At 34.3% G+C, this 26,838-nt stretch overlaps 6 protein-coding genes and 1 non-coding gene across 7 annotated transcripts; 3 read left to right on the top strand and 4 right to left on the bottom strand.

Moving 5' to 3' along the window:
* Positions 1-440: 440 nt before the first annotated feature.
* Positions 441-532, bottom strand: Trnai-uau (transfer RNA isoleucine (anticodon UAU)). The gene is given in 2 exon segments: positions 441-476; positions 495-532. It is a non-coding gene; the product is annotated as a tRNA-Ile (tRNA).
* Positions 533-1,565: 1,033 nt separating this feature from the next.
* On the top strand, positions 1,566-8,670 carry Tmf (TATA element modulatory factor). The gene is made up of 11 exons (XM_083105452.1): positions 1,566-1,726; positions 2,260-4,289; positions 4,375-4,476; positions 4,549-4,827; positions 4,903-5,241; positions 5,370-5,582; positions 5,661-5,807; positions 5,889-6,281; positions 6,352-6,592; positions 6,684-6,810; positions 7,765-8,670. Exons 2-11 carry the CDS (start codon positions 2,269-2,271, stop codon positions 8,049-8,051), a joined length of 4,149 nt encoding a protein of 1,382 aa, XP_082961578.1. The 5' UTR covers positions 1,566-1,726; positions 2,260-2,268; the 3' UTR covers positions 8,052-8,670.
* Positions 8,671-9,424: 754 nt separating this feature from the next.
* On the top strand, positions 9,425-14,821 carry LOC145974407 (uncharacterized). Its single transcript, XM_083104228.1, is given in 8 exon segments — positions 9,425-9,677; positions 10,156-10,444; positions 10,592-11,922; positions 12,108-12,525; positions 12,622-12,911; positions 12,987-13,399; positions 14,206-14,336; positions 14,418-14,821. Coding segments are annotated over 7 exon segments (3,195 nt in total). The 5' UTR covers positions 9,425-9,677; positions 10,156-10,168; the 3' UTR covers positions 14,754-14,821.
* Positions 14,341-15,725, bottom strand: L(1)10bb (BUD31-like protein). The gene is made up of 4 exons (XM_083104227.1): positions 15,521-15,725; positions 15,131-15,253; positions 14,827-15,053; positions 14,341-14,652 (listed from the first exon to the last, which is right to left on the bottom strand). The coding sequence occupies exons 1-3, from the start codon at positions 15,612-15,614 to the stop codon at positions 14,836-14,838; spliced, it is 435 nt and encodes a 144-aa protein (XP_082960353.1). The 5' UTR covers positions 15,615-15,725; the 3' UTR covers positions 14,341-14,652; positions 14,827-14,835.
* Positions 15,726-16,891: 1,166 nt separating this feature from the next.
* Positions 16,892-18,440, bottom strand: Bonsai (28S ribosomal protein S15, mitochondrial). Its single transcript, XM_083103792.1, has 4 exons — positions 18,077-18,440; positions 17,863-17,996; positions 17,340-17,535; positions 16,892-17,204 (listed from the first exon to the last, which is right to left on the bottom strand). Exons 1-4 carry the CDS (start codon positions 18,304-18,306, stop codon positions 16,946-16,948), a joined length of 819 nt encoding a protein of 272 aa, XP_082959918.1. The 5' UTR covers positions 18,307-18,440; the 3' UTR covers positions 16,892-16,945.
* A 2,568-nt stretch (positions 18,441-21,008) lies between these two features.
* Uqcr-c2 (Ubiquinol-cytochrome c reductase core protein 2) lies at positions 21,009-23,612 on the top strand. Its single transcript, XM_083103791.1, has 7 exons — positions 21,009-21,165; positions 21,518-21,660; positions 21,753-21,944; positions 22,031-22,247; positions 22,315-22,746; positions 22,835-23,056; positions 23,123-23,612. Exons 1-7 carry the CDS (start codon positions 21,055-21,057, stop codon positions 23,207-23,209), a joined length of 1,404 nt encoding a protein of 467 aa, XP_082959917.1. The 5' UTR covers positions 21,009-21,054; the 3' UTR covers positions 23,210-23,612.
* On the bottom strand, positions 23,414-25,864 carry LOC145974043 (nucleolar protein 11). The gene is made up of 5 exons (XM_083103789.1): positions 25,756-25,864; positions 25,525-25,697; positions 24,911-25,442; positions 23,793-24,814; positions 23,414-23,708 (listed from the first exon to the last, which is right to left on the bottom strand). The coding sequence occupies exons 2-5, from the start codon at positions 25,654-25,656 to the stop codon at positions 23,580-23,582; spliced, it is 1,815 nt and encodes a 604-aa protein (XP_082959915.1). The 5' UTR covers positions 25,657-25,697; positions 25,756-25,864; the 3' UTR covers positions 23,414-23,579.
* Positions 25,865-26,838: the final 974 nt, after the last annotated feature.

Below are 26,838 nucleotides of genomic sequence, written 5' to 3'. Positions count from 1 at the left end.
TATAAATTAATAAATTAATAAAATATATAAATTAATAAAATGCAAGCGCTATTTTTTTAATATAACACCCAGCAAACACCAAGTAACATTTATATAATTGTTAGTTGTAATTTCTCACTCAACAATATAACTGTTTGTTACATGTTATGTAACTGTTATATAACATGTAACAGTTATATTGTTGAGTGGGAAATTATAACCAACAGTTATATAACTGTTATTTGGTGTTTGCTGGGCATATTTTATTACACATAATATACTTTATATATGCTTAGAAATCTTAACGATAGATCCCTAACGTTGCAAGTTTGTGATCGGCATGTTTAACAATTTAATAATAATAATTGAGATCGCACGCGTTAAAAAATGCGAGAAATTACAAAACAATCGATTCGCATATTATTATGCGTCGGGACATCGGCAGAAATGATAAAAAAAAATGCTCCAGGTGAGGCTCGAACTCACAACCCCGGCATTGCTCACGAACACTGTCTTATAAGTACCGTGCGCTAACCAATTGCGCCACTGGAGCTGTTGAGAATAAGGCCACTAAAACGGGTCTCTTCAGTCGTGGTATCGATAATATCAGAAGCATCTCGCTTTTTTGACTTGCAAATGGCCGATCTACGCGCGATACAGATTAACCCGAATATAATTTTTGTTAAAGTCAAGCTGAAAAAAAGAAACAAGATCTACACATTTTATTTCCAGTATGCATCCAACATATTTCGGTACTCGTTTATTTATCTATTCCCGATATCATATTCATTAATTTCGTCGCATAAACAAACGATTTATCAATTTGCAATTAGTTGAAAAAAAAATACATAAGCTACATTTTTTAAATAATTTATGCCTGATAATTTCCTTGTTAAAATTGAATTAAATATAAATTCTACCTAAAGAAAAAAAAAAGAAATACAGAGATAAATGATGCATTATTAAATGAATGAAATAAAAAAATATCTGTAAATTAAATATTAGGAGAAAAAAGACGGGCGAGGAAAGCAAACAGCTGATCTGAATGCAATTTTGACATTCGAGAAATTTATATTAATATTAATAATTAATAATATTAATAATATTAATAATATTAATAATATTAATAATATTAATAATATTAATAATATTAATAATATTAATAATATATTAATATTAATAAATATTAATAAATATAATAATACTAATAATATATTAATATTAATTTATATTTATATTATTATAGCGTGGAATAAATTTTTCGCGCATTCGTTGGATCGTAAAAATTCTGCAGGGAGCTCTCAATCGAGAAATTTGTAAAATTCAAACCAAGATAAACAACGTACGAAAAAAGGTAACGCAGCAGCCAATCGATTCTTCGCTCTTATGGAAAAGCGTCAAATTGATTGGCTACCGTTGCCACGCTGCGTGCGAAAGCCATAAATATGTAATTAGAGGTTTGTTTGTTATTCTCGAACTGCACTTTTTGTTTCTCCTCTCCTTCTCTCCGACTTCCAAGTATAGATCTATCTCATTTTTGGTGCAGAAAGTTCAGGAATAGAAAAACAAAGCTTAGGTTGACAACACTGTAACAACCACGCACGAACGACTTCGTCGTCACGAACATGTCGGCTGCTACCAAGTGCATTTTGACAGTTAATCGCACGCAGGTCAGCTGCGATCAGTGAAGGAGAGAAAAAACGCGAGCGTGTCTCGCTGTCACGATCGTTACTTTGGAGAATGTCATGTACGTTCATCTCGATAAACACGAACGTATGAGGGAGTGTCACATAAAGTGCAATCGTAATAGATCCCTAAACGTCTCTGAGAGCTTGTAGATGATTATGAAAATATTACATGCTACGTACATGTCTTGTGATATTAATTTTATATCGTTCAAGTCATCTATGTCAAGTATCTATATTTAAATATTTTTAAAAAATTTTTTTAAAAGTAAGAATTTTTTAAAAAATTAAAAAGAAAATGGCATAAGAACCAACGTGCGGTAGTTGGAGCGCAGAGAAGCAACAACACTTCTTTCTTTTTTCAATATTAGTTTATTACAAAACTCATATTACAATAACAACAAGCGAACGTTTCGGATCATCTTTTGATCCTTCCTCAAGAATTTTTGTTTAATTAATTTATTAATATTGCAGAAGGTTTATGTAAGCTATATTTACAACAGATGCTCTCAAGATTAATTTTTTGCATTAAAAATATGTATATACAACTAGAAGAATGGAGCCAGAAATTTATGTATTGTTTTCTTTATCTTAGGCATAGAACATGAGTTGGTTTGATGCTACGGGATTCGCCAATTTGGCAAAGTCTGCTCTAAAGGGAGCTCAGAAAACCATAGATAAGGCCTTGGATATTAAGGAGGACGAACCAAAGGTTATTCAATCGCACACGAACGAAACTTCGGAATTTTTTGCGGCCTGGGGATTGCAAAACGAAGAACAAATCAACAAACGTGATGACAGTTCACAAAAACAGCAAAATTCAAGCAGTATCTGGGGTAGCTTTACTGGTTCGTTTTTTGAACCTCCAAGAACTGTAGACAACAATGCAAAGAAAATTGTTAAGCATTCCAAGTCTTTGCAAAGTACTGCCAGACAAGATGAACAACAATGCGAGATGGTATCCTCTACTTCTGTTCCTGAAAAATTAGTGACAAAAGATATAAAGCCTATGATAACAAAGGATGAATCTGTACATATTGAAAATGAAGAAGAGTCTAGTGTTACCAGTGAATCTGTAAATATAAATCGTAACATATCTCAAGAATTTAATGATAAAAGTGCATCGGAATCTTATACATCATCGGAACAATTGTCTCTAGACGATATTGCTCCTATCAAAAAGAATATGACTAAAAGTGCCAGTTTAGATTTGGAACAAGTGTACCATGCACCAGTAACGGATACTGATAATGATTCTGCGACAAGCAGCACTGAAGAAGGAGAACATCATAACGAGATGACACTAGAAAGCAGTGATACTAATCAAACATCGAGTCTTACTAATGTGTCTCGTATGGTAGCCAATCCAGTCTCCTCTGAGAGTGATAAGAAGAGCTTGGAAAGCGTGGAGATACTTGGTTCTCAATCCAACACTGATTGTACAACCACGCCAGAATCAGACCTCAATTCTGTTACTAATTCCCTAAGTCCCTCCCTTATTGGGATCAAGGTAAATTCCGAATCAGTTGAGATATTGCCGGACAGTCTGGTAACGTCGCCGAGTTCCGTAGAAGTTTTAGGAGATTGGAAGAGCGACAGCAGTCCCTATTTATCTCCGATAGATCCAAAGAATTCCGAGTCCTCTCCTGTTTTAGATGTAGACGAATGTGCCACTCCATGCGTAGATTGCACGGACTTGTTATTACAACCGCCAAGCAGAGATCAATTCGCCGAAGCGTCATCGTCCGACATCTCTCCCTACGAATCTCCCATGGAAGAGGTCAAAACATTGAATACCAATTCGTATCCTTGCAGCGTCGATAGCACACCGTCGCCTAATGTGTTTCTCAGCTTAGACACGAGTAAGCACTCATCGCAAATGATGATGGATAGCTCGAAAACTTCCCCGGAAAGCGTCGAGGTGATACCGGACGCGGACGAGCTGGACGAGGTGAGCTTGGCCGAAGACTCTTACACTTCAGCTTCCGAAGGTACAATTATGACGGTACTCGAGCCATTGCAACAGTTGGATGCTGTTAAAAACAAAGTGGAATTGGCCGATATGAATGTAAACATAGGATCCACAAGGATGCACGATTCGTGCCCGGATGATAGGCAAACGTTGGCAAAAGCTTGCATCGAGAATAAGTTGAACTTGAGTCTTGACTCATTGAAGGAGAAACACAATTTGCATCTAGCGCTCGAACCGATTACCACGCAGCCAATTCGCAAGTTGGACCATCAATTGGAAGGAGTGAACGAAAAACCGAACGTTTCCACCTTTTCCCAATTGATGGGAACCACTATAGAACCGCCAGATCCGGACAACTATACTCAAATTGATGAAAACGTAGAGAATACAAAGATGATCGAGAGTAACACCGATCAATATTTAGTATCTACCGATTCGAGCGGAGAAGGAACCTTGCTAGAGAGTAGTTTGGAAGATAACGCGACGTTGATTTGCACAAATAATAGCCCCAAAATCCTAGAAACGCCTTTAACTGCTAGTTCTTACGTGAAAACTATGCTGGCTGATGCCATGGTCGAAAAGGGTGAAATAATTGATATGGAGACCCATTGCACGGAAGTACCGCGGGAAAATTCACCTATATCGTCAGAAAGGTACATTCCTCGATTCACAAATATATGTATGTATTATTCAAATTAAGTTCTTCTGTAAACAGAAAAAAATTTACTTCTTTTACAGTCGTTCCGATCTGGTAAAAATCGGTTCCGATCAGGCCAGTGGACATACAAGTGGAGACGAATTGGAAACCACAACATCGAGTGACATTGAGATAATATCCAGGTATAATAATACTGTCTGTTTATAATGTTTTTTATAATATTAATAAATATGTAATGGTTTTTGTGCCAATAGTCCAAACGGAGATTCAAGTTCGACTCAATCGCGACAGAGTCCCGCAAAGTTACAGTTAACTAAAGGCAGTGATTTGCTAACAAAAACTTTGAAGACTAGAGGCCATTCCCGGGAATTGAGCGAGATCAGCATAGGATCGGATGAGACGAATATGGAGATCGAAAAGTTATTGAAACGTGTGCAGGAGATGACTGAGATCTTGGAAACGAGAGAATCAAAGTTAATCGACGTGAGCAGAATAAATATGGAATTACACGAACAAAATGCAAATCTAATGAAGTGAGATCATCATGTAATCATGTCTCGAAATCTTGGAACACAATTTAAATAACAAGTATTATCAATAACTTTCAGGCAACTCGAGAATTTTGAAAAACATGCGGAGCAGAATCAAAACATAAATCAAATCACAGATGAATATACGCAGCGTTTATCAGCGTTGGAGAGAAAATTTCAGCAAGCTATAAGAGAGCGCGATCAATTGAGGAAAAATTTAGACCAATTGAAGTTAGAAGCAGCGTCGCGTTTGTCGTCGCAGGAAATGTCTAGTATAAACGCTGAGAAGGATGAAATCATAAAAGAGCTTCGCGAAGAGGGCGAGAAACTCAGTAAACAACAACTTCAACACAGTAATATAATAAAAAAGTTGCGAGTGAAAGAGAAAGAGACTGATGCAACGATAAAGAGTCAAAAGTACTTGGATTAAATCTTAATTTTTATTTTATCGATTTTAATTGTAGAGAAAAATGCACAAATATATATAAGAAGCAAATGATAATTAATACATCATAATTTTCTCTTATTCATCATCATTTTTTTAGGGAGCAAATAGAAGAGCAGAATACAGAATTGGAAAGATTGAAACGATCGTTGTACGCGAAGGAGGAAGTGGAGCGCAGTCAAATAGAGGCCGTTCATACGTTGACGGCGAAAACGAAGAAGCAAGAGAAGGAGATATTAGCGTTGCAAGAAAAATTGGATAATACAGTACATAAGATGGAAGCCTATAAAAGAAGCTTGGATGCTGCAAAAGTGTGAGTAGATATATTAATTAATTTTTCAAAATAAATACAATAAGTGCTGTGTATATAATAAAAATTTCTCTGTAATAGAGAGTTGACAGAAACAAAGGAAACGTTGCTAGCTGTGGAAGAGGAATTGAAGGAAGCCGTGAATAATGCGGGAGAATCGTGTCAGCTGTTTGCACAAGTGGAGGATTTAAAATTGAAGTACCGTCAAGCTGAGGAAGCTCATGTCAAGTAAATATCGCGTATATTAGAGAAATTATATAGTTAATTTTTCGATTTCAAATATACAATATTTATCTTTTTGTAATATAGAAGGGAAGAGTTTCTCAAACATGAAAATAGCGAATTGCTAAAGCGATTAGAAGCTGCAGAAGCCAGGAGCGAAGAGTTATCCGAATCTGTCTCAATAGCAACAAAACCTCTGTTAAGGCAACTAGAACAACTTCAAGCAAGCTTACTACATAAATCTAATAGTTTCATGAAACAGGAGAAGATGCTGTCGGAGAAAAATATTGAATTACAATCGAAAGTCGAAAATTTAATGGAAATGGATCGTCTTTTGAGAGAAGAGAATGTGAATTTGAAGTCCAAAGAGTCGCAGTTAGAATCAAAGCTCAACTTAAAAGAGAAAGAAAAGGCAAAGTTGCAAGAAGCTTATGACAAATTAAAAGAAGAATCTGAGAAATTGTCCGAGCAAAATAAACAGTAGGTATTTGGAATATATAGACATTGAAACATGATGTTATCAAATTTATGACATATTCACATATTGCAGACATCAAGAGACAATAAAAATTCTCGAGCTGACTCATTCTGAAAAGGTACAAGAATTAAAGAGAGAGATAAATGCATTGGAGAACAAATTAGCTGTGGAGAAAGCAGCCACCGACGCGGAACGAAGAAGAAATAACGCATTACTGGAACAGCAGCAAAATACTGATGAGGAATCACGATACAGTCCTACTCTCAGTATAGGACAAGAATCCATTAGTAGTGCGAATAGTGCCTGGCCAGGTGTACGTATAAATGTTATTAGTCATTATGATATTATGGAGTTGATGACTATCACATACCTATGTATATCATCCAAAATTTTCTTTTTTTCAGTTTAATGATTCAGTATTTGATAATAGCTCTGGAAGATTTCCGCCAATATCCTATGAAAGCATCAGAGCGGGTTCAAACAGTACATCGATCTTTGAAAATTTACAGGCACAATTGAAACAGAGGGATGGTAAATATTGTATACATATACAGGGTGGCCCATTTTAATCCATCCAGTCGAATATCTCGAAAACCAAGCCCGGGAGAGAAAAATGTTTCAGACAAAAGTTGTTTGGTTTCGAGGGGGCCATAAGATGGTACCATTGGTTTGATCTTGAAGAGTCATTTGAAGGTCACTTCAATTTTTTTAAATAGAACACCCTATATATTTTTGCACATTCTTGTAGCTCATCCCGAGAGCTTTCCAAAACACTATAATTAAGTTAGTTTACATTAAGTACTTTCCGAGTTATGAGGCTTGAAATCATTTCTTAATTTTACATGAACCATAAAATATCTTGTAAAATATTCATTTTTCGATTATCTTACCTTAATATTTTTATGTACAAAATAATGAGAGGAATCAACTGGTGTAAAGAAAACACATAATTGTTTCGAAAGAAAAAATGCAATTGTTAATCGCAAATTACATTTTTTTTTCGAAACAATTATGTGTTTTCTTTACACCAATTGATTCCTCTCATTATTTTGTACATAAAAGTATTAAGGTAAGATAATCGAAAAATGAATATTTTACAAGATATTTTACGGTTCATGTAAAATTAAGAAATGATTTCAAGCCTCATAACTCGGAAAGTACTTAATGTAAACTAACTTAATTATAGTGTTTTGGAAAGCTCTCGGGATGAGCTACAAGAATGTGCAAAAATATATAGGGTGTTCCATTTAAAAAAATTGAAGTGACCTTCAAATGACTCTTCAAGGTCAAACCAATGGTACCATCTTATGGCCCCCTCGAAACCAAACAACTTTTGTCTGAAACATTTTTCTCTCCCGGGCTTGGTTTTCGAGATATTCGACTGGATGGATTAAAATGGGCCACCCTGTATTTAATAGCATCAGGATAATCTTTGTTATATTCAATGTTATCAATTGTAATGTTATTTTATTCATTATATTACAGGTGAAATACAGCAGCTTCAATGGGACTTGTCTCGACGGAACACGGAAAGGGATGCATTGAATTCGGAATTAGCAACGTTAACTTTAAAAGTCGAGGATTTGAGTATAAAAGTCACGGAAACGCAGGCACTTAACGAAAATCTCAGAGAGACGCAAACCAGATATGACGCCCTGTTACAAATGTACGGCGAAAAAGTTGAAGAGAATCAGGAACTGCGACTGGACCTGGAGGACATTAAGGAAATGTACAAAACGCAAATTGATCAACTTCTAAAGAGACAAAATTAACGAAAATTTGTAATGAAAGACGAAGATTTTCGCACAGGTCGTAATTCTCTACGAAACCTTAATTACATACATGCACTTTGATGCATGTTCTACCACATAATTTTTTCATCCCCTTCTAGCAAGGATCAGGATATAAAACGGTTTTATAGTCAAAGATTTTTAAAATACACACATTCTAGGATATATATTTATATTATCTAACGCGAATATATTTGCAAACATTTGTGATAAAAAAATTTAGATCTTGATAAAGTTTTAAATGAAATCCCTCTACAGAATTATAATATTATTAATATGAATATATTTATCATGAATTAGCCGAGATAAAATGAGCTAAAATTACCTGAAGAAAAATATCAAAAACTATGATATTAGCTTGTAATTTTTCTGCTATTTCCCCTTGTTATTATTATTGTTATTATTATTATTCCCTGTGTATAGTTACTATGTTCTACATTTTGATTTAATCCCTTTAATTTAATAGGGAGGATTGTGTGATAACAGATTGTATTATAATGTTCAAACAATACAATGTATATATAAATACGATTACAATGTACTTTATCATATAAATATAATAATGTGAGCATTAATAATTTTTCCAGTACAATAAATATATGAATATATGCTATATGAAAACCTATGTAAATTAAGGGATTATTACATCTACTTTCTTAATATTTATATATATATATATCTGTGCTAATTTATACAGAAAAATCTTAAAATTTTCTAAGTTTTAGAATTGTTATAGAAAATCTGCAAATTTTTTATAAAAAATTCTATAATTTTACTATATATATATATATATATATATATATATATATATAAAATATATATATATAAAAAATTTGCAGATTTTCTATAACAATTCTAAAACTTAGAAAATTTTAAGATTTTTTTGTATAAATTGGCACACTTTTTAGAAATCTTCAGAAAAGGAATGAAGGTATTTCACATTTTTATCGTAAATGAATTTTTTGTTAGAATTTTTTATATATATAAATGTTAAATATTGAGATTTTTTACTCTATAATTTTCTAAAATAATATTGAATAAATCTGATAAATTTTTTTAGAACTCTTATTCACAAGTCTAAATTATGAAAAATTCCTAAAATTTGGTAAGAAATGACATTTTTTCACCAAGTATATACACACACACATATATTCACTTCTTATATTTATAGATACTATAGATCTTTTTTATTCTTTTTTATATTTTTTATATTATTATATAAAAAAATGTATCTAAATATAAAAAGTGAATATAAATAATATAATTATAAATATATATATATATATATATATATATATATATATATATATATATATACACATACATAAAGAAAAATATAACACATTATAATTATCATAAATGATGGTGATTGTCTATTTCATATCGCGTGATATCATGTCCAGAGTTGGTTATATTTAGAATAGTTCAGTCAAGATGGACCGCCCGTGGAGACTCGCAATTATGTGTGCACATCAAATGTCATAATCCTCCTTTTGGGCAAAATATTATTCACTTTCCAAATTTTTCTCGCGTATCGCCAATTCTTGCCACGCAGATCTCCAAGTTTTTTTTTTCTATATTTATCTCCAAGCTAATTTATAAATTTCTGTGAGTATATCAAACCTATATATATATGTATATGTATCCCATATATTTTCTTCGATTTTTTTTCTCGTGTAAATCTTGAGCATGATTTTTTAAAGATGCACAATGTAAATTTATAAAATTTTGCTTTCTTCGTAATCAATAATTTTTGACATAATACGTATATTGATACGATGATTTAATTAAGGAATATTAATGTGTCACTAAAAGATTTTAAATTTTGTTTTAAATAAGCCTTGTTATCACCTATATCATATATTTTTTTCATCATATATATATTTTGAAAATTATAGGATACAAATAACTTATGGAAAAAAAAAAATTTTTCATCCTGCATTTAATTCTTGTTTAAATGTCTTGAATTTTTATCTAGGTTATAACAAGAACGTTATAGTGAGGGAAGCGCATATCAAATATATATTTAAAAGATACAATTATTATATTTGAAACATACTTTGATATAATATATTTTTTATCATAGAAAAGTATTCAACATGGGTGATCAAGTTCTGATAACAAGCAGACATTTAAAAATTACTAATCCACAGAGAAAAAGAATGATTACACCAAACGTAATGTTGCATACCAAAGATGTAATGATTCCTGTTGTAAAAACTATCCCTCAAGCCCTCAAGCAGAGCTTTAACATTCCCTTGTCAGAGAATAAACTTCAGATTCTGAGGGCACAAAACTATAGAAATAATCCTGCATTGCTGTTCTCGGAAACACCATCGCATACATTATATAATCCTTTGGAAAACTTAATTGAGGTGAATCAAAATATCTCTACATGTTTTCTGAAAAACTGTATATTTTTTTTTTTTCATTAAGTATATTTTCGCAAATTATCTTGAGAAATATCAAAAATCTTGCTTAAAATCTCAATTATTCTAAATTTTAAACTTGAAACTATGTAGGTGAAAAGACTCAATTGTGGGAAACTCAGGAATCAAAGTACAAAATATACTATTTCTGGAAAGACAAATTCCCCAAGTATCAAGAAGAAGAGTATTTTGCAAAATATTTTTGAAAATTCATGCCCTTTGAAGAAATTGTCCTGCAAGAAAAAAAGCAACGCATTACACTTTCCTAATACAGAGCTTCCACCATCAAAAAAGGACGAAAATTTGCACAAGATAAGTTCAAAATCGATAAAACTATCAAGAAAGTGCAATTTATCACAAATTAAAAAGAATCAGACAAAATATGAAGATAAGTCTGTAGTTTTGCCAAAGATAGAAACACCAATTAGCAATATTATGAACAAATCATCAATTATATCATTAGAAAGTCAATCCTTCCACGATTTCACAGATACTGTTTCCACAGTATCGATACTGTCAGTGCCCAGTTTCAAGCTTGAAAACAAGAAAACATTTGCAAATATTGAAAATAGGGAAAAATTGATATCCAGATTAGCGTCAAATCATTTACAGCCTAATAGTAGTGAATATGAAATAAATGTGTTACATTATGAGAATGATAATCTGCTAGAAAAAAACACGTCACATTTCTCGCAATCCCAGTTAAAGTCCACTAATACAAATTTATCTTTTACTAACAACATCAGGTCAGTCAATATTCAAGACACTTTGGGAATTCTCGCTAATAAGAAAAGCAATAAAATAATAGACAATCAATGTATGACAGAAAATCATTATAAATGGGATCCATATAAAATCATACGTGACAAATATTCATGGGAAGCTGATAGTTGGATGCCATCCTCTCGGAGAAAAAATCAATATAACAATGAACGTGAAGTAAGAAATATGGGATGGTACGGCAGAAAGCCTTACGATTGTAAAATAAAATATTCCTGGCAAGTTATTGGAACAAGCACACAAACGTCATACAGCTTGTTACAGGATTTGTTGGACGATGTTGATGCAGAGGGCAATAAGTCTGCGTACAAAATGTGCAACATAAAGTATTCTTGGCAAATTATAGGAATTAGTACACAAGCATCTTTGCATGATTATAATGATCAAGATTATTGGAACGGCATGTTGCTGACGCCGAATAAGAATTATAACGAGAACAATGTTCGAATCGACAATAAAAAAATAAACTACACTAAATTGCAAGATCATTCAGCAAATTATTCAGAAAACAGGTTGAAGAGATATTTAATATTAAACAATCAGCAAACTCAGACCTTTGCCGAGAAAGAAGTTCAAGCTGACACTAGTGATTACTGTGCAAAATATTCTTGGCACAATTTAATAAAGCAATATCTATAATTGATATAGGAAATTTAATGTAATTTTTACGAAATGTTGATGCAATGACGTAACAAAATTTCGCAATCAATTTGTAATATTACAACGTTTCAATGAAATTATTCTGCAATCTTTCTGTGCTGTATGGGATATATATACATATTTAGGAGAACATTTTGCAATTATTAATATTAATTTAAATCATATTGGATACTTTTTCAGATATGGAACAAATTTTAGAAGCACTAACCAATCAAAATCTGTCAGATAAATCGGAGATAGGACAAATTGACAATGATAATGAATTATTCGAGAGATTTATGATAAAGCCATTAATACCAAATCCTGGCAAAAATTCTGTGATATCTAATAATGGCAATGAAAAGACAAAGAAGGAGGAGCTGCTGACGAGATTAACATTAACTTCAAAAAAGTTAAATCAAGATGAACAAAACGATAAAAATTCTAGTACAAACATAGCACAACTTGATGCAGAAGGTATTTTCATACAGAAAGAAGTATTGTCACAAAATGTAGAAGAGAATATCAAAGGCATTGTACAATCTGTACAAGAATACATAACAAAATTGAATTATCAGTTGAAAGATCTTGATAAGGCTGATCAGCAGGTAAACATATTTTTAGAATATCTTGATTTTATTTCATTAAAATTGCTATTGGCTTCTATTGATAATTATAATTACATGATTAAATTGTTTTGTCAGATAGAAAATAGTATGATGAAAACGTTAAAAGATATAGACGGGACATTTCAATCTTTGTTAGATGATGTGTGCTATGAAATCAATAAGAGACGCGAAGAGTTGATATTGGAAACACAGATTCACAAGCTTGAGAGTTTAATACCGCTGAGGGCTTGTAGAAGGGAGGTGGAGGCACAGATACAAAACGCACAAAACATCATATCTACAAGCGAAAATATGCTGCAGCATCCACATCGATTTAGCGCAAACAGATTCGGCAAAATAATTGCTGCTAGTAATGATATAGGCAGGTGAGCGTATCACGACTACAATAAAGATCATCGAATTAATTTTCTACTCTAAGCATTGTATAAATTATTATCAAGGATCCCGGCAGTGCCGTACTCCGAGGAGCTTCCAAATATAAATTTTGACCGCCCATTGAACTCTTGTAAGGAAGAGATCATCGAGCAGATATCGAAGCTCGGCTGCATTTCTCGTACGGTACCTGTTCAGATAACAAACATCGAGGAGAGACCAGCGGGTTTATTCATTAAATGGCATATAACTAATCCGGAATACACTGCCGAGGAGCAAACATTTGTCGTAGAGAAGGCGAACGGGAAAATTCTCGACCCGATATCGTGCGAATTCAAAACGGTGTATAAAGGACCCGAGACTTTCTGCTTCGTCAGAAATATACCTGTTAATCAGCCAGTCACGCTTAGGGTCAGGATACAAGCGGATAATGTAGCAAGAAGTGTACATCATGTTGCGAAGACTTCTATACCACCATATTGTATGTATGCAAAGAAAAGATTTTAAATTCTGTATTAAGAGGATGCCTGTTTTACCGATAAAATTTTCATTTTTGTCCTTTTTATTAGTTGCATAGAATAATAAATGTTCCTCCACGATTAAAGTACATACAGAAACAAAGCGGGAACCTCCTGATTTTATGTTAAAAATTAAAAAAAAAATTGAAAAACTACAGTTTTTTTATCGGCTTCTGGAGTCAAATCGTAACAATATTTACTTTGTATGTAAAAAACAAAATAGATTCCTGCTAGAGATTGTATGAAGGAATATAAATGAACTTTTAGAAATGAGTTTAGAAGCCTAATGAAAAGGCGGAAGATTTCGATTTATTTACCGGCTTCTAAACTCATTTCTAAAAGTTTATTTATATTCCTTCATACAATCTCTAGCGGGAACCTATCTTATTTTGTACATACAAACTGCAAAACTTTTAAGCAAATATTGTTATGATCTTTTTATGATTTTCCAATTTTTTTAAATTTTTAACATAAAATCAGGAGGTTCCCGCTTTGTTTCTGTATGTACTTTAATCGTGGAGGAGCATTTATTATTTTGTGCAACTAATAAAAAGATTTCAGACAAAAATAAAATATGACATTTTATCGGTAAAACAGAACTCCGGCATCTAATTTTTCTCTGATGTATAGAAATAATAAATTTGATATCGTGTAAACTTTTTGATATAATTTGGACTAACAGATGATAATAATTTTGGAAATTGTTTTGCGTTTAATGTGAAATATGTACTATTAATGTAATAATATAAAAAATCATTTACAATTGCAGGCTGGGAACTCAATAATAAGCACTACATGATTACTAATAATGGTAAAACAGCTGTAAAACTCACAGATACTATAAGCACATTGTTTTCACATGGTCCTCAGTTTGATGCGAATCACATAATCGAATTCAAGGTGATTACATGCAATAGAATTTTATTATTTACGTTTGTCAACTTTTTCATGTGTAATTTACCTATAATACTTATAATATAGTTCTTAGAGGCTGCGCCAGAAGGAGATGACGACGAAGGTATCGCGTTAGTTTACAATCCACAAGACAGTCACGACACTTTAAAGAGAACAGCAACATTGATGATCACATCTCGTGGAAAGATCTTCATGGATGGCGATGAGAAATTGATGCGCCTGCCAAAAATGCGTTTCGGTGCAAACATTACGATCTCAGCCTTCCGGAAAGATGCTCATGTATTGCGAGTGAATATCGAATCTGAAAACAAATGCGTGACGTATGATTGGCGCGTGCAAACGCCGCTGTACTTTGCCGCCCGATTTACCGAGTACAAAAAATGGAGTTTGACGATCAAGTGAAACACACAAGAGTTATTTTTATTATGCAAGACGCAATGTAACATAACAATAAAGGGGAAAGTGCCTTACGCACAGGAAACATTCAACCCGAACACCCTCTGCAACCGCAGTGTATGCATTCTACTATTCGGCCCTCCTCCAGTTTGCCCTTTGGCACTCTGCAGATGCAGTTTGTACCAAAATTAGTGTCTCTCGTCTGAATGCATCGCAAGCAACATAAGTTCTCGTAACCGACCTTCTTCCACTTGGCGATTAGGTTCTTATCCGCAATATTTTCACTCAAACAGTAATCGTACAATTCTGAAATAGAAATAGGAGAATCAGAGAAAATCTTTTAATCGATCAAGTGTCAAAATTATGCTATATATGCAACTCACCGCGACTTATCGCTTTCCTCCTGTAAAATAAATCGTATATGTAACGAGACTTCTGATGATGGATTTTAAATATCGGCCATAAGGATTCTTGCTTTCTTTTGCCTTCGTGAGGCTCCGTTTCGGCTGCGGACGAAATAAAAAAAATTTATAAAACAAATCATATAAATATAGGCGATAAGAGCCAACATAATTAATAAACAGTTTTATATAATAAATAAATTAAGGTGTGTCGTTAATATTATATATTGAATTTATTGTTTTAAATATATAAATGCGCCCCTTTTTGGCCATCTTCGACGCAATAAGAGAAAATTAAATTTAAATAAATGTTTTGAAAAGCATTTTTCTCGTTGAAACTTTGAAGTGATTAACCTTACGAGGTAAACTTACCCTCGCGCATCTTTTGCTCCAGCTCTTCCAGAGTTGGTTCGATCAGCTCCCAGCCATCAGGAGGCGGTTTTTTGCTTCGTCGTACTTTCGGCATGTTTTGTCTTAGTTAATTATTATTATTGTTTTCTTTTAGTTCCTTGATCCAAATTCTGTGTATTCTGTATTTTAGGATGGTGTGCGCCATATGCATGCTCTTGAAATTACAAATGCTTCGAATCGTTTGATTAGCTAATCAGAACAGGAAGGACAAGAATCTCTCTGTTTTGATTGGTGAATCCAACACTTGGGAGCATTTACAATGGAATGTTTTCTCAGAATGCTTGTGGCGCTCCCTAAAAAGCACTCATCTGAAGGAACTAAATATTATATTTCTTTTACATTATATTTTTCTGCGCTTCAAAAAAAATGTATTTTCGAAATAATAATTTATTTTTGAATTTTTGTTAAATAAGTTCTTATTTTGAAAATATATAAATAAAAATACATAAATATAAATAGACGAAAAACTTAAATATATAAACCGACGAAAAATTTTATAATTATCGATTTAATTATAAAATTATAAAATACGTGATTTAATTATAAAATAAAATTATAAAATTTAATTAAATTTTATAATTTTATAATCAAATTACGTTGCTTTTTAAATATCGATAATTGCACAATAATGTGTAATATTGATTTATTATATAGTTTATTTTTATATTTGGTTCAACTTTAAATACTTCATCAAATAATTTTATACATTTGATTTTGGATTAGTGAAATTTGATTTTTGAATTTTTTTTGAATTTGGTTTTTTATTCGAGAAATATAGAAATTTCATCATGAAATATAAATAAGTAAAAGTACTTGAAGCTAATAATAAAAAGATTTATAATATATAATATATAAAAAGATTTATAATATAAAAATAGAACATATCTATACATATACATCCAATTTCTTAGCAATTCCTATTTTTTATTATAAAATTATTATAGAAAATATTTTTCTATATTATATATTGCAAAATACTACTTTTATATTATTGCAGTTATATAATTCTCTAAGAAAGAGTAATAGAAAATAGTACGATTTACAAAGTGATTTAAAAATAAGAAAACACTATCATAAATGTGAAAATATAGCAATTAGGATTAATAAAAGATTAAATATCTGAGACACTTGTGAGAGAAAACTTTAACAAGTTTATTAAATTTGTATCAATTGAGAACTACTTTAAATAAGCAAAGGGGAGATTTCGAGTTCACAGATTTAATATGATAAATTATAATAAATTGATTACATAGATCTCAAAAACTCATACAAACAAATGTATAACCATTAAATGGAATCGGCAAAGTGTAAAATAATTTAAAAATATACAAATTATCGTTTAATCTTGTATATTTCTAAGTTATAATAAAAATATATATTATTTTTTTATATTTCATTTGTTTGACATTCTTTTGCTTTTTTCTTAGCTTCTTCAATGTCGTTTTCACTCACTGATGGTTCTAATCCACATGCTAATTCTTCCTCCCTAATAAACGCGAGCTTCTCCGCCTTCTCTACATAAAATTGCTTTTGTAATGCTTTCAATTCTACTTTGTAATTATTTAATTTATCCTGCACGAGTTTATCACAATGCTTTTCTGTCAATCGTCTTATAGATTCTTTTCTAGCAATCTGCTGTGGTGGCCTATAAAAAGTATTATATATATAGACAATTGTTTAATTATTAATATTATTTATTTATAAAATTACTTGTATAATATATTTAATGTAAAATTTCTCAAAATGGAAAAGTATTATTATTTAATAATCTTTGTCTTACTCGGGTAGTGGTTTATAAATAAGATTGAGTTTCTCTAAAACCCATTCAAAGCGCTTGTAATCCCAGGTTCGTAAATGTTTCAACTGTTTTCTTCGCTTTTCAATTGCTTCTTTCAATTGAACTCTCGCAGTCGAATGGCGAGGATGTTCTTTTATATGCTCTTGCAATCTAAGTATTTTGCTAGTGTAAAAGGCGACTGAAAATCATAAGATAATAGTAGATATTATTTTTTATTCCATAGTAGAGATTGATCTACAATATGCTCTATGCTCTTTCTATTTTTTGCTTCCTGCCTATTGCTTTTTTCTTCTCTGAGCACTGACAATCATGTTAAATCACTTTTTGTTATGTGTTTTCTGTCTCATTTGGAGTTTGTCAACTTTTCACTCTAGAGCTACAGAAAACAAAGAAACATAAAACAGGTACAGAGAGACAAGAAGGCAATAGGCAAAAAGAAACAAGATACAAGGATCATATTGTAAATGAACCTTAACAGATATTATTTATTAAAATCGCACATTACTTTGAGCTTCTGGTGATGACCTGTCCAATTCATTCCTCCTTACGAAATCCACAGTTTTGACCTTTTTCAAGTATTTCGTTCTTGAGAAAGGTTGGAATTGTAAGGTGAACATTTTTTTAACAATGTCGCTGGCACTGACATAAAAACATTAGATATAAATAGCACATGGAACACGTGTCACGCAGATTAGAATATTTTTCTTAAGCATACTTACTCTTTCAATTCATCTGACTCAACGTACTCCTTGACAAAATCTGTTGGCTTGACGCCGACATCTAATCCCAGGTCGCCAGATCTCTCAGGCGACAACTCTGAGGGTTGTTCAGGTCGTGTCCAGTTGATTTTATAGTCGCCTACAGAAACAGCGTACCTTCTCGAAAGATTACCAGCATCTCTAAAAAGACTTGCGACTGTTCGAGTACAATTATTGATTATTATATTCATATTCGTGTCGTTCTCTTTTTTTCTTTTTATTAATCGCACTTGCTCGGCTTTAGCCAGCAATTTTTAACCTATCTGCCACCATCGAACCTTGCTCAACCGAGATTCAAACACCTGGGCCTGTTCTATGTTTGGATCTGTTCTTTTTAGCTGCACTGCTACACTAGTGCAATAAGTTGGAAAGAGACACACATACTTTCTTTCACTCTAACTAATTGCACCAGTGTAGCAGTGTAGATAAAAAGAACAGGCCCTTTATCTCTTTCTAACTTATTGCACTAGTGCAGCAGTGCAGCTAAAAAGAACAGACCCAAACAATATATTGTTTTGTTGCCTTATTGCTTTGTTGCTTATTGCTTTATTGCTTATTGCTTTAGTGCTTATTGATTTTTAATAAAATATATATTTCATATTTTTATCATAAATGAATTTGGTTAGAATTTCTTATGATGTATATACAGGGTGTCCCATTTTAATGTCCCCAAATAACCCGGTAAGCAAAATGCGCGCAATTTGCCAGCAGATTGGCGACAGATTTCCACAAAAGTTGCTAGCAGATTGGCATCCGTTATGTCCGCAATAGGCTCACGATTTGCTAGCAAAACCTGCTCACAGAATCTGACAGCAGATTATTAGCAAAAACCAAGCAGGATCTGCTAACATCACTTGATGTCAAATTGTCGGCAGAAACCGAGCAGGATCTGCGCGCGCGTAATCTGACGGCAGATTGGCAGCAGATCCCGAGCAGAATCTGTAGCTTCTGGTCATTCATATAAATAAGTAATATAAATACAATAAAATTAATTACTACCCAGTGAGAAATGACAAGTCGGATAGACGTTTGTTAGACGTCTAAGATGTTTAATAAACGTCTATTGGACATCTATTAAACGTCTTAGACGTCTATTCGACTTATCATTTCTCACTGGGTACAGATGTTAAATAAGACTATTATCGGCGAGTAATCGGTTAATTACAATTTTCTTCTAATACAACATATAATATGTAATATGTTATATCGTAGTTATATCTCACATAGTAAAGGACTCAATTTAATTAAATTAATAATAAAGTAAATGGTGAAAATAATTAAATTTAACTTATAAAACTTGAGATATAATTTATTTAGAATTAAATTCTTCCTTTATGCTTCAAATAGGCAGTAAATGAATAATTATCCATTTATCCTATTGATTCCAATCAGTTTAATAGTCTGAATCTTATCTGCTTGTATCACATATCAGAAATTAAAGTGATAGAAATAGTTATTATATTTTTGATCTTTTATTAATAATAGCGACTTTATATATATTTCTGACAGAAATTTGATTGCGAGAAAATACATCACATAGCGGTAAGCGAAGGAACTATCGAATCAAATGCAGATTGTTGCCAATTTGCCATCAGATCACGCATGCAAACCCTGTTCCACTTCTGCTGTCAATCTGCAGTCAAATTGCGCGCACGCAGATTCTGCTTGATTTTTGCCGACAATCTGATATCAAGTCATGTTAGCAGATTCTGCTTGGTTTCTGCCACCAATCTGCGTCAGATTCTGTGAGCAGACTCTGTTCGATTTTTGACATTAATTTGTCAACTTAATTGGTAATAACAGCTTCAGTACCAAATTTGTAGCCGTTTTGCTAACATTAGTTGATAGCAGACACTTGGCATGATATGCTTTCTACAGACTTTGCTATCTGGGAACTTTCTTATTTTTAATTTTAGAAAGATGTTTCAGACAAAAGTTGTATGGTTTCAAGAGGAACATAAGGTGGTGTCATTAGTTTGACCTTGAATAGTTACTTGAAGGTCACGTGAAGGCCACTTTCAATTTTTTAAATGGAATCGCCTATTTTTTATTACATATTCTTGCAGCTCATCTCGAGAGCTTTCCAAAACACTATAATTAAGTTAGTTTTCATTAAGTACTTTCCAAGTTATGAGGCTTGAAATCATTTCTTAATTTTACCGTAAAATATCTTGTAAAATATTCTTTTTTCGATTATCTTACCATAATACTTTTATGTACAAAATAATGAGAGAAATCAATTGGTGTAAAGAAAACACATAATTGTTTCGAAAAAAAAAATGTAATTGTTAATTGCAAATTACATTTTTTCTTTCGAAACAATTATGTGTTTTCTTTACACCAATTGATTCCTCTCATTATTTTGTACATAAAAGTATTAAGGTAAGATAATCGAAAAATGAATATTTTACTAGATATTTTATGGTTTATGTAAAATTAAGAAATGATTTCAAGCCTCATAACTCGGAAAGTACTTAATGAAAACTAACTTAATTATAGTGTTTTGGAAAGCTCTCGAAATAAGCTACAAGAATATGCAATAGAAAGTAAGGGGTTTCATTTAAAAAATTGAAGGTGACCTTTACGTGATCTTGAAGCAACTATTCAAGGTCAAACTAATGACACCACCTTATGTCCCCCTTGAAACCATACAACTTTTGTCTGAAACATCTTTTTCTAAAATTAAAAATAAGAAAATTATTTGGGATGGGACATTAAAATGGGACACCCTGTATAAAATCTGAAAATTTTTGAGAAATTCAATTTTTATTCAATTTCTTTTATATATTTTTACTTCCATTTAATAAAACTCATATTCTTATTCTCAATTATTTTACGTATTCTGAGAAATTCTGTAAATAATTTTCACCAGGGCTCACAGTCCCTGTATCCGACTGTCGAATCGGACGGGCTCTGATGTATCGACGTTTTCTCGGTTAATGGCGCCCTGTCGGCCGTCTACGTCCGTCTGGTCTGCTCTTCTGTTATTACGGAAGGCACGAAAAATGGCCTGCTCCGCTGTAAGATCGCCCGTCCTTCGCAATTCCACGGTATGGCAAAGCTTCACGAGCGCATATCTCGACTATTGTGCCTAAAATATGCCAAGGATATCGCGATCCCAGTTTACTTTGCCTGTAACTTAGATGTTATGTAAAAGCGATACGTATGTCTTGTTAAGTTTACGTGACAACTTTAAATTGTCCAAGTAAAATTTCAAGTATCGTCCTCGTCGAACTCGAAGTTACCTTTAAAACTCAAACCTGCCTTAACCAGTTGCTCCGCAACTGTATAAATGAAAAAAGGAGATCACTAGATGATTGCGTTCCCCAAATATTCCATGATTGAACGCATTTTGTCTCTAAGAATCTCTAAGAATTCTTCTTTAATCTCTTCTTATCCTAGGTAAGGCATTACGCAGCTGCCGCAGCAGCTCAGTGCAGCTCTAGCGTAGCAGTCCCTGAGCTCCAGGTGTTGTCGAGCAACAAGGTCACTGTTGCTGCAATCGATAATAATAGTCCCATCGCTCAAGTATCCATTATCTTCAGGTATGGAAATAATAAATTATTAATTTGATAATTAGAATGAACAGTTGTCTTGGGTAAAATGATTTTTTTCTTACAATTATTTTTATACCTAGAACTGGCTCGCGCAATGAAACTTATAGCACGCAAGGTTTAACTCATCATCTTCGTACCGCTGCTGGTCTAAGTACTTGTAGATCGACCACCTTTGGGATAACCAAGAATATCCAACAACTCGGTGGGAATTTATTTGCCACTACCGATCGTGAACATGTTGCTTACACATTACAAATTACAAGAGATAAATTGTAGGTAGTACTGCCTATCAAATAATTCCAAGTATTCGTATTATTTATAGCATTTGTATTATATTATTCTTATTATATGATCTAAGAGACAAAGCTTTGACTTTCCTGGAGGATGTCGCCACGCAGCAAGTGTTCAAACCATGGGAAATATCCGACCAGCTGCCCAGGCTGCGCTATGAACTATCCATGATACCTCAAACAACTCGCGTGATGGAAGTGTTACACAAAGCAGCCTACCGCACTGGACTGGGCTACTCCCTGTACTCGCGAGAGAGGCAACTTGGAAAGATCAGTACAGAAACTGTACGTAAACGTTATGTCGCACATTAATATGTGTTGTAGAAATAAGTTTGTTTCTTCTTTTTTACAGCTACAACACTTCGTCAGCACCTGGTTCACCGGCTCCAATTGCGCGGTCGTCGCAACAGGCGTGTCGTTATCGGATGTGTCTCAGTTTGCTTCGAATCTGAATGTGGGTTCGGGTGATAAAGCCGCGGAAGCCTCCAAGTATCACGGAGGGGAACTTCGCAAGGAACGATCCTCCGACTTGTCCACTGTGGCGATAGCTGTTGAAGCTGCGGGTTTGAACAAAGAGAAGGATGCTCTCGCCTACGCTGTCCTGCAGAGAGCGGTCGGTTCTGGTCCACGTGTAAAGTGGGGCTCAACCGTGTCTCCGTTGCAAAGGGAGTTATCCAGCGCGGCGAGCGCTGATAACTTTGCCGTCTTGGCATTCAATGCCTCTTACAGCGATTCTGGATTATTCGGGGTCGTTTTGTCCTCTGTACCCAGTGTCGCCGGTTCTGTACGTTTTTATCGCTCGTAAAGATGATGAATCTCTTGAATAATTTTTTATTTAGCGCACATATGTGAAAGAAAAATATTGATTGTAGATAACTAAAGCTGCTGCCGCATATCTGAGATCACCGAAGATTTCTGATGCTGATGTCGCTCGTGGTAAGGCCACGTTGAAAGCAGAGATATTGTACGCTGCGGATAATGAGCCTGCGCTCCTGGAGAACCTGGGACAGCAAGCGATTCTCAAAGGACGCGTATACAAACCATCTACTCTCGTTGCGGAAGTAGACAAAGTAACTGCATCCGAGGTCAAATCGGTACGTTTGAAGTTTCATTTCCCACGATATCATTTGTTCATTTGAGATTGATTTTATTCCTTTCAGGTTGCCGGAAAACTCGGTAGCGGAAAGTTGTCGCTGGCCGCGATCGGAGATCTATCTACCGTTCCTTACGTTGATGAATTAAAGTAGATATAATGTTGAAAATCTGGACAGTATCTGTAAATTCCCGATTTCTAAATCTTCTGTCCAGTTTAGAGAATGTAGAATCTACTTGCGATATTAATAAAAATATAATGTCGCTGTAATTTGCATAAATTGATATCTGCCTTGGATATCTTATTTAATGATATATAAAGAGAAGACAGATAAAATAAGATGCTATAAAAAGTGGAGTATTGAAATTTTGTCTCGTTAATTATTTTTGAATAGCGTTTATATGACTTATTGGTATAGTATTAAATTAATGGAAAAATATGTATAAAAAAGATACATCTTCATGCACTTTATCTATATCAGATGAGAGATATAGGTAAAGCATGTCTCACATTTAATTTATAATTTAATAAAGTTTTATTTCTTCTATAGAATAGAATTTATTGTATTTTCTTGAAGAAGATCGTAGTGATTTTCCATTATTGGTCCTGTCTATTATTGGCCTCAAGTTCTCGAGATCTTGCAGAAACTGAAACTGATAATGAAAGTAATCTATTAAATATAGAAGAGACAATAGAATATCATATACATGAAGAAAATAGTTTTTTCGCATACTTACATGTTCTTCCAAGGTAGAATTTAGTCTATTGAAGAGCTCTAATACATGTGCATCTTGTGACAACAAGTAATGTTGATAATGAGAATCGAGAAGCATACAGGACCACTCGTATAATTGCTGATCGCTTGGCTGCAAATTACTGTCAAGCGAATCCATTTCCTCGTTCAATTTATACATTAAATATTCCAATAATTTAAGCACCTCGTCAAACGTTAAACCAGTTTTCAAGTGAGGTAATAGAGAAGCGCTAGAATAACTGATACTGAATATTTTATCTAGAAAACTGTTTCTCGAATAGGGATTATTAGCTTTCGATTTACTATCGGCAGTACCGTTTTGCACAGGAACGAATGCCTTATCAGGACGATTCAAGGCAAATGCCAAAAGATGCACCAGTAACTTCTCCGGCAAATCTTTAAAGGTGTCGAGACACCAGCGAATCGCCACGACATCGCCAGATTCCGTCAGGGATGGGATCAACGTCTCCTGTATTACTGCATCGCTCCATCCCTCGTTTAAATAAGTGTGAATCTGTTTAGAGATATTTGAAGGTACTCGGCCTAACGAGTGTTTCACTCGCTTTTGGCTCTTGTCCCACTGAGCCACCGTCGCTTCCTGTATCACAACGATATCGTCCGCGTCGTTTTCGTCGTTCTTGAAACGCAAGGACGAGCCCAGCATAGCGGCTATTCTTTGCGGCGCAAGATGATAAGGCGCGACAGCCAAGTGTCTGTTTGCCGCGAGCAACAACTTGTCCTCCACCTTCCACAGCTTGGCGTCATTGGTGTACAGCTTCAGCTTTTGCGCCGCTTGCACCAGTTTGAACTGTATATTGTAAATCATTAGTATGGCGCCCTCGTCCGTAACATCGGCACCGTAAACTGCTATAGTTGTTTCGTTCAAGTGCGTCATGACCACGGGATAATTTGTGTTGATATTGGTAATTACGCTGATGAGTTTGCTAGATCCTGGATCAGAGGACGTCGCTCCCAAGAAGTGACTGTACAATCTACCGTGTGACCCTGAAATAATTTCACAATGATATCGATTAATATATTTAATATACTATAAAGAAAAAGAATAATTAAATTTCGCTTCCAATGATTGATCACACATACATAAAGTTAGTAGATACGCATTGTTCTTGTGGTGTATCACCACGTGTCCCATGAGATCTTCCGATTTTCGTTTTAATTCTATCCTCCTGATGGTGTCTGCTCTTTCCAGACAAGTATCATCCTCTAATTTAACTACTACGTAATTGTAGACCTCTTCTATCTTTGTTAAACAGAACAAACTCGTCTTTCCATTTACATGTATCAATCGACAATCTAATATCTTTTCCTTAGCTTTAGTTATACCCTTGCTCGTCCACGTCTTCCTGTTTGAGATCGCCCATTCTAAGGAAGCGGTAGCTCCATTCCGCTGGACCAGAATAGGTGGCAGGTCGTCGTATTGTAAAATAGCGTAAACTGGTGACTGAAACTTGTATCCTTTCACGTTGCTCAAGTCTGTTTCTTCTTCCGACCAAACCCGTACCTTTTTTTCATTGAAGGCAGCAACATAACGCTGCTTGGACCTATCGTAGATGACTTGTGTCGTTAATCTTTCCTTGCTCGACCAGCTGCTGATCTGTTTCAGGTCCTGCAGCTGCAAACATGTACGAATCAGCTGAAATAGTTCTCGGATTTAAAATACAATGAAATCTTAAATATCTCAGCTAGTATCTAACTTTATATCGTATCACTATGTTTCTGCCAAGAGTCACTATCGCACATCCCGGTTCCTTGTCCTTCTCGACTCCCAGTAAATTTTGTTGGTCCACCGAGAAACCTGAAAGCGGCCATATCGCTTTAACGGACATATCGTCCTGATGCGCCGCCCTCTTCTTCGCTGATTAGACTCCTGAAAGGATTTTACCAGTTGGTGCTGATTTAAATTAACTCGTTGATAAAAAACCTACTCGCTGATGTATAGAAATGAACCGGGCAGGAATAAATAGAAAGAGAACAAAGCACGTGGAAATATCCGAAGCGCCTCTTAGTCCACAAAACGTAGATACTGAACTACACAGCCATGTCCACGAAACTTCTCAAAAGGTAACTTGCTACGTCCACGATTTGTGGTTCTGTTCCATGCTATGTGGCGGTAATATGAGTACTAAAATATGAATGCAACAAGTTATATGTGTTAAATACATTTTTAATATAAATAAGTTTTGTGGTCTCTCTCTCTCTCTCTCTCTCTCTCTCTCTCTCTCTCTCTCTCTCTCTCTCTCTCTCTCTCTCTCTCTCTCTCTCTCTCTCTCTCTCTCTCTCTCTCTCTCTCTCTCTCTCTCTCGCTCTCTCTCTCGCTCTCTCTCTCTCTCTCGCTCTCTCTCTCGCTCTCGCTCTCGCTCTCTCCCCTCTCTCTCGCTCTCTCCCCTCTCTCTCTCTCTCGCTCTCTCCTCTCTCTCTCTCTCTCTCTCTCTCTCTCCTCTCTCTCTCTCTCGCTCGCTCTCTCCTCTCTCCCTCTCTCGCTCTCTCCTCTCTCTCTCTCTCTCCTCTCTCTCTCTCTCTCCCTCTCTCTCTCTCCTCTCTCTCTCGCTCCCTCCTCTCTTTCTCGCTCTGTCTCTCTCTCTCTCTCTCTCTCTCTCTCTCTCTCTCTCTCTCTCTCCCTACCTCCCTTCCTCCCACCCTCCCTCCATATATACAAGGTGTCCCAGACTTAATGAATCAGCCGTTAATGGTAGATTCCTGAGATCATTTGGAAACGAAAATCTCAATACCAAAATGTTGAGGAAGATGTAGTTTCGGCGCTACAAAAGATTAAAGGTTACCAATCAGCGCGTTACGTTCTCCTGTGCTCAGAACATAGCGCATCAAGGGGCTCGCGTACAGCGCGATAATATCGATATCAATAGAGGGATCAATATAAAATAAAAAATATAATTCTGCAGTGAGCGCCATTGTGTCTTCGATACGACAGTAGTCAGTAGATGGAACATTTTTATGAAGTCTTCCTCAACATTTTGGTATTAGAATTTTCGTCTCCAAATGATCTCAGG

Source organism: Camponotus vicinus, unplaced genomic scaffold (genome assembly GCF_025532165.1).
Source record: "Camponotus vicinus isolate PSW18456_S1 unplaced genomic scaffold, iyCamVici1.0 SCAF_7, whole genome shotgun sequence".
In the NCBI taxonomy this organism is placed as follows: Eukaryota; Metazoa; Arthropoda; class Insecta; order Hymenoptera; family Formicidae; genus Camponotus; species Camponotus vicinus.
This window is presented reverse-complemented; position numbering and strand designations above follow the sequence as displayed.

Bases quoted from the DNA above. Each gene is read 5' to 3' on its own strand.
- Tmf (XM_083105452.1), top strand. From the start codon at position 2,269: ATGAGTTGGTTTGATGCTACGGGATTCGCCAATTTGGCAAAGTCTGCT. The intron at 4,477-4,548 runs GTATAATAATAC...TTGTGCCAATAG, and splicing joins GACATTGAGATAATATCCAG to TCCAAACGGAGATTCAAGTT. The intron at 5,583-5,660 runs GTGAGTAGATAT...TCTCTGTAATAG, and splicing joins AGCTTGGATGCTGCAAAAGT to AGAGTTGACAGAAACAAAGG.
- Bonsai (XM_083103792.1), bottom strand. From the start codon at position 18,306: ATGAATATAATAATCAATAATTGTACTCGAACAGTCGCAAGTCTTTTT. The intron at 17,997-18,076 runs GTAAGTATGCTT...TTTTTATGTCAG, and splicing joins GAGTCAGATGAATTGAAAGA to TGCCAGCGACATTGTTAAAA. The intron at 17,536-17,862 runs GTAATGTGCGAT...TATGATTTTCAG, and splicing joins GTCATCACCAGAAGCTCAAA to TCGCCTTTTACACTAGCAAA.
- Uqcr-c2 (XM_083103791.1), top strand. From the start codon at position 21,055: ATGGCGCCCTGTCGGCCGTCTACGTCCGTCTGGTCTGCTCTTCTGTTA. The intron at 21,166-21,517 runs GTATGGCAAAGC...TTCTTATCCTAG, and splicing joins CCGTCCTTCGCAATTCCACG to GTAAGGCATTACGCAGCTGC. The intron at 22,747-22,834 runs GTACGTTTTTAT...TATTGATTGTAG, and splicing joins TACCCAGTGTCGCCGGTTCT to ATAACTAAAGCTGCTGCCGC.
- LOC145974043 (XM_083103789.1), bottom strand. From the start codon at position 25,656: ATGTCCGTTAAAGCGATATGGCCGCTTTCAGGTTTCTCGGTGGACCAA. The intron at 25,443-25,524 runs GTTAGATACTAG...ACATGTTTGCAG, and splicing joins ACATAGTGATACGATATAAA to CTGCAGGACCTGAAACAGAT. The intron at 23,709-23,792 runs GTAAGTATGCGA...TTTCATTATCAG, and splicing joins ATTCTACCTTGGAAGAACAT to TTTCAGTTTCTGCAAGATCT.